The 7,027-nt window shown below is 39.7% G+C and overlaps 1 protein-coding gene across 1 annotated transcript in view; it reads left to right on the forward strand.

Annotated features, from left to right (window-relative positions):
* LOC127227640 (ankyrin repeat domain-containing protein 26-like) overlaps positions 1–4,309 on the forward strand; it is an 86,865-nt gene extending 82,556 nt beyond the window's left edge. Inside the window, exons 30-31 of the mRNA XM_051192002.1 lie at positions 3,168–3,213; positions 4,211–4,309. Coding sequence (XP_051047959.1) covers positions 3,168–3,213; positions 4,211–4,266 — 102 coding nt within the window. The 3' untranslated portion in view covers positions 4,267–4,309. The remainder of the gene's footprint in view (positions 1–3,167; positions 3,214–4,210) is intronic.
* The last annotated feature ends 2,718 nt before the right edge of the window (positions 4,310–7,027 follow it).

Here is a 7,027-nt window from a genome sequence, read left to right on the forward strand (position 1 = left end):
TATGTATGCAGTTGTGTGTGCACATATGTGCATGTGTAGGACAGTCTCTGGAACTTCCTACCTAGTTTTTAAGAAGTGTGTGTGTGTGTGTGTAAGTGAACTCTTCTGCATGTGTGGGTGTGGAAGGCAGAAACTGAACTCAGGTATCCTCCCTCACTCTCCACCTCATTTCTGAGACAAGATCTCTCTCTGGATCTGGTTCAGTGACTGGCTAGACTGACTGGCCAGTGAGCTCCAGTGACCCCATACCTCCCTCCCCCAGCACTGCGGTTACAGGTATATGCTGCCATGCCTGGCTTCTTATGTGGGTGCTGGGGATCCAAACCCATGTCTTCATGCTTGTGTGGTAGGCACTTCACCCACTGAGACATCCTTCCAGCCCCTCATTCTCTTTCTGTGTGCAGAAGTACAATTTCATAATTCATGCTTAGGGCCATATCTGGGTCTGTGGCCCAGGGGAGACTGAGGTCTGGGATGATATCCATGGCTCCAGTTGCCACTGAGGGCTCTGCAGATGCCTGGGGTCTGGCCAGGCACTTGGGACCATATTCATGCCACAGGACCATGCTGCCACCTGGATCATGTTGATATGAGTGACCTATGCTACCACAGGGGACATATAGGCCAAGTTGCTGTCAAGGGCCATTATTATTATTATTATTACTATTATTATTTATGTGAGGATGCCAGATATCAACATTGGATATTTTCCTCAATCAGATCATTCTCCACCTTATTATTTGAGACAGGGTTTCTCGATGAACCTAGAGCTCATTGATTCTGCTAGGATGGCTAGCCAATGGGCCTCAGGAATCAACCTATCTTTGCCTCCCCTACCCCTCCCTTTATTTTATTTTTATTGGAAATAAATCTTTCATAAAATATATTCCACTCCCTGATTTCCCAGATCTCCCCAACCTCTCCACCCATCCAAATCCACAACTTTTTTTCTCTCTTTCTTTAGAAAACAAAGAAACAAAAAATTATAATTAAAAATTCACAAAGAAGGGCTGGAGAGATGGATGGCTCAGCAGTTAAGAGCACTGGCTGTCTTTCTATTGGTTTTTAGTTCAATTCCCAGAAACTGTATGGTGGCTCACAGCCATCTATAGAGGTGTCTGATGTCCTCTTCTGTCTGATGCCCTCTTCTGCCATGCAGCCTGTGATAGTTTGAAAGAAAATGTCCCCCATAGATAGTGGCACTATTAGGAGGTGTGGCTGTTGAAGGAAGTATGCCACTGAGGAGGTGAGCTTTGAGATCCCCTATGCTCAAGCTATTCCTAGTGTGAAATTCATTCCACTCCCTGTTGCCTGTGGATCAAGATATAGAACGCTCAGCTCCTTCTCCAGTACCATGCCTGCCTGCATGCCACCATGTCCTAACATGATTATAATGGGCTAAATCTCTGAAACCGTAAGCCACCCCAATTAAATGTTTTCCTTTATAAGAATAGCTGTAGTCATGGTGTCTCATCACAGCAAAACAACCCAAACTAAGACACAGCCATACATTCAAATAGAAAACTCATATACACAAATAACCTTCTTTTTAAAAAATCCACAAAGAAAAATCACAAGAAACACATATACCAAAAAATTTTAAAAATTTAAAAAAATATATAAAAACACAAATCAGAAGCCATAGTATACAAGCAGAACACTAGAAAGTTTTTAAAAATGTCCAGTGCAATATAGAACAAGAAAAAATCTACAAAATACCATTCAGTACATTTTGTGTTGGCCATCCACTAAGGACAAGAGTCCTACCCTTAAGTGTGGTTTATAAATCCAGTGAGACTCTACTGGAGAAAACTCAATTTTTCCTTTGCAAGAAGTTGTCAATTGGAGGTAGCATCTTGGTTAAGGATGGAAGCTTGTGTCCCCTTCCCCTCTCCCTCAGTACTGGAACCCATTTGACTTAGACCTATGCAGGCCCTGTGCATGCTGTCAGTCTCTGTGTGTTAGAAGACACTGTTTCCTTGGTGTCACCCATCTCCTCTGGCCCTTACAATCTTCTTCTTCTACATAACTCCCCCAGTTCTGAAGAGAGGGGCTTGAAGAAGAAATCCCATCTAGGAATGTGTGTCCTAAGGTCTCTCACTCTCTGTACTTCGATTTTCCCCTGTGTCCATGGCATATGTAGTCTCAGGTTCTTGACCACCCAAGCAGTGTCAGACTTGGGTTCTGTACCAGCTAGTTTGTGTCAAATTGACATAAAAGAGGGAACCTCAGTTAAGAAAATGCCTTCATAAGATCAAGTTGTAGGGCATTTTCTTATTAGTGATTGATGGGAGAGGGCCCTGCCAATTGTGGGTGGTGTTGTCCCTGGGCTGGTATGCCTGGGATCTATAAGCAATCTGAGCAAGCCATGACCAGCAAGCCAGTAAGCAGCGTCCATGGCCTCTGCATAATCTCCTGCTTCCAGGTAGGTTCCTGCCCTGCTTGAAGTCCTGTCCTGACTTCCTCTGAGGATAAACAGCAATGTGGAAGTGTAAGCCTAATAAGCCCTTTCCTCTCCGATTTGCTTTTGGTCACGGTGTTTCATCACAGCAATAGTAACCCTAACTAGGACAGGTTCCATCTCATAGAGTGGGACTTAAATCCAATCAGAGAGTGGCTGGTTCTTCCCACAAAATCTGTGCCACTATTGCACCAGCATACCTTGCAGACACGTCACCATTGCAAACCGAAGGGTTTGTAGCTGGGTTGGTGTTTACTTTTCTCCTCTGGCAGCATGCAGTGTACCTTCCTGTACTGTGAACACTAGTCAATAGAGGTATTGGCTCTAGTTAGGCACCAGCTCAACTTCTCCATGTTCAATTAGACACATAGGATCTTACCATCATTTTGTAGAGAACAACTAATCATGTTGGTAATAGCCTGACTTGTTTGGAGGTTTCCATAAGACCCTTTGATCAACAACTCAGTTATATGTAACCCATTCCTGGCACTGGAGGTTTTACTTGGTGGCAAGAGATGTGTAGTTGGGGGCTTTATCTCCCCCATTATTTGGTTGTTCCATTTAGATTTCTTTCACATATGTATATATTTTAAGAAGCTTCTACTTTAATAGGTTTAATAGGTTTTGAGGGATCATATTTTAAGTGATATATCATTCCCAAAATATCATTTGTTTGCTTTTAACATTATAAAATCTGGCATTTCAGAAGCAGCAAAAACTGGTAAAAGACATAACTGAAGAGGTGGATAAAGGTATGTTGCCAATGTGTATGTGTTCAATTTAGAGTAAGTTTACAAAGCAAACTTAAGTAGCAAATGGAATCCCTGCCCTTTGGTTTGTAGATTCTACATTAAAAGCATGCAAAGGCAGCCAGCCATCACTAGTGAGTACCGTTCACCCTGCATATCTGTAACTCCATGGTTTTTCAAAACCTCCTCTTCATTCTTCCTCAACAGTCAACCTCCTCAAAAACTATAACAATCATCTATTGATACTTAATCAGCCACTTGACAAGTATCATTTTAAATCCCATTACTTATTCCTTATTGGCTTACCTCCTGCCTGGAAGAGGAAATACTGATTTCCTTATGAAGACTATAAATATACAACTCAGAATGATTGTTGTCAAGCTATTCTGCCTTCTCTCTCACCACTGGCCAACTGTGACCGTTGCTCCTACAGTCAGTATCCACAGATTAGTCATGTTTTTCCTCACCTCTAGTGTTTGTATGGCTGAGCTTCTCCTTTATTTCCCCAATATCCCCATGTATAACACAGCAACCAAAGAGGCTACAGTATCAACACAACACTGGCTTGTAAGTCCTCTCTGAGTGTTGGAGTGATTTCTGTATTTAACCTGTCAAAGAATCTAAGGCTCTGTATAGAAACTGCATGTCCTTCTGGTGTGGGGATGTAATACAATGAAATGATTATTGAGAGCTGTAATATATCTTCTCTCATCTTTTCAGTAATCACCACAGTAGTTTTAGTACCTGGTCTCTGAGTAAACAAGAGAGGAATGGGAATGCATGCTGGCACTCAGCCCTAATGATAATTAATTCAGTGTGTATATAGGAGCAAACTATATTAATTTTAGTTTTGTGTTGTAGTAATACATACATATATGTCATTTCTATCTATTCTGATTTTATTCTGATAAGGTTCTCAGCATTTTTTTTTTTTTTTGTTTACTCCTGCTGTTAACTGTGAAGTCTCTGAGGTAAAGATTGTAATTCTTTTTCTTTCTAGCTGCCGCTGAACTTGAACATTGGTCCTTGGAAGCTTATCCTTCAGGATTTAAATAACAAATCAAGATCTGCTTTAGGGAGCTAACAAAAATGTGTACAGATTGAAAATAAATGTTTTCTGAAAGAACACATTTTAGTGACCTGTTTATATAATATTTTAGTGTTTGTTTCCCATTAAATATACTATGTAATAACTGTGTTGAAGGAACGTTTTTGTATCATATATGTATAATCAAAATTCTATATTTAAGAGCTAGAGAGATGCCTCAGTGGTTAAGAGCATTTGCTGTTCTTACAGATGATGAGAATTCAATTCCCTGCACACACAGGTGACTCATATTTCCAGCTCAAGGGATCTAACACCCTCTTCTAGCTTCCACCTGTATATAAGTGTGTTTTCATGTACACACACATACACACAAAAAAATTTTAATTGATTTTTAAGCTGTTTCTTGGCATAAACTAATTTTTAGTGTATTTTACAAGTGAAAACATGTATCACACATACCCCAAATGCCCAAATTCCAGCTACTTAAATAGAATCCAAACAGCCAAGTTGTCATTCATCATTTCCTAGAATTAAAAAATCATTTTAATGGTAGCTTACTTTCCCAATATTTACCTGTATAAATGTGCATGCAGATATGGACATCACTATGCCCACAGTGTTTTTGATGTGTTAAGTCATTATAGCTCTATCAAACAGAGAATTTTGGATTTTTATGCTTTTAACTTTAAACACTGATTTATAGCCCTTTTCTTAAAGTAAAACAACTTTTGCTGAAGGAATTTCATCTTTCCTCCTTAACTCTTTTGAAAATGTCTTAAAAATAGAGCATCACATACTATCACAGCGTTTGCCCTGGGCGGGCAGGAAGAAGCTAAGGCCCTGGTTAGTGTCTCTAGGACTAAGTGGCTGGCACCAACTGACTCACAAGTGCCTTCTGGGTAGTTTGCCCTGGGCTGAGCTAAGGGCCTGCCCAGCATTACAAGGCAAAACTTTCGATCACTATAAATGGAAAAAGAAAAACACTCTATGATAAAACCAAATGTAAGCAGTATCTATCTACAAGTCCAGCTCTGTAGAAGGTACTACAGAAACTTCAACCCGAAGAGGTTAACCACACCCAAGAAAACACAAAGCACAAATAATGTCAGATCAGCAAATCAAAAGGGGGGGGGGTGAAAACCCACACCATAACAACAAAATAACAGGAATCAACAAACACTGCTCATTGATAACTCTCAACATCAATGGCCTCAATTCCCTCAATAAAAAGACCCAGGCTAACAGACTGGATTCAAAAAATGGGATCTGTCCTTATGCTGCATCCAAGGAACACAACTTAGCATCAATGATAGGTATCTCTTCAGGGTGAAAGGATGGAAAAAGATATTCCAATTAAACGTGCCCAAGAAGCAAACCAGTGTAGCCATTTTAACATCTGACAAAATAGACTCCAAATCAAAACTAATCAAAAGAGATAAGAGCGAACACTACATACTCATCAAAGGAAAATCCACCAAGAGGATATTGAAATTCTACACATTTATGCACCAAAAACAAGGGCATAAACAAGTGTTCATAAAAGAAACACTACTACAGCTAAAATCATATATTGATCCTCACTGTGACAGCAGGTAACTTCAATATGTGATTCCAGCCAATAGACAGGTCAAACTAAACAGAGGTAAATGAAGTAATAAACCAAATGTACCTGGCAGATATTTATAGGATATTTCACCCAAACACAAAAAAATATACCTTCTCAGCAGCTCATAAACTTTCTCCAAAATTGACTTTCTCCAAGAAAACTGAAATAACACCCTACATCCTCTCTGACCTCCCTCCACAGATTAACACTGAATAACAACAACAGAAAGCTTCCAAAATCATGGAAACTGAACAATTCACTACTGATGAAAGAAAGAAATAAAACAACTTTTTATAACTGAATGAAAATGACTACACAACACATTCAAACCTGCCAGACCCAATGAAGGTGGTCCTCATGTTCATAGCACTAAGTGTCTGCATAAAGAAATGGAGATATCGAGCAAGTGCCTGAAAGCTCTAGAACACAAAGAAGAAATAATACCCAGAAGGAGATGGCAAGACATGATCAGAGCTGAGATCAACAAAATAGAAGAAACAAAAACAAAGCATCAATGAAAAGTGTTCTGCCTATATATCTAGTAGCAAGAAAGGAAGCCAATCTCTTCCTGCAATGTGATTTGAACTTGCCTGTTATTTTAGAGTGATCCCAGTGACAACCTGCCAGAATAAGAGACAAAGGTCTCCAAGAGAACTCAGCCATAAAGGTCGGGGCTTTCAAATTCTATGTTGAAACAATCTCAACAGCCCTTTCCATCTGCAATAAAATATAAGAGTTTTATGGCAGAAACCTCCATATAAGCAACAGTTACAATGCTGTGAGTGTTCTGACATATGGAAAATGTTACATCTGTCCAGAAGATGATACTCATGCTTTGGAGTTTAAAGCTAAATAGACAAACCTGCAATATTCTAAAACATAAGGTAATGAGATTTTTATTTATGTAGCAGATACCATGAATTATAGCACTTTTTGAACAGAATTTTTCCCATTTAGGATATTTGTGCCACAGTTTCCTTGGTTTGGAGGTCTACCCTGAAGGCAAATGTTGGCAGTGTATTTAATGACTGGATCTTGGACGACATCTAGTCAAATTGTAGTCACGGTACAATTCAGTCACCAGCAAAAGAGAACATGTTTGCCTGTTACCTTGTCCTGCCCGTACTACTAGCCTTTCTGAAGCTTTAATGTGCATGTAAATT

This window comes from Phodopus roborovskii, unplaced genomic scaffold (genome assembly GCF_943737965.1).
Source record: "Phodopus roborovskii unplaced genomic scaffold, PHOROB, whole genome shotgun sequence".
Taxonomy (NCBI): Eukaryota; Metazoa; Chordata; class Mammalia; order Rodentia; family Cricetidae; genus Phodopus; species Phodopus roborovskii.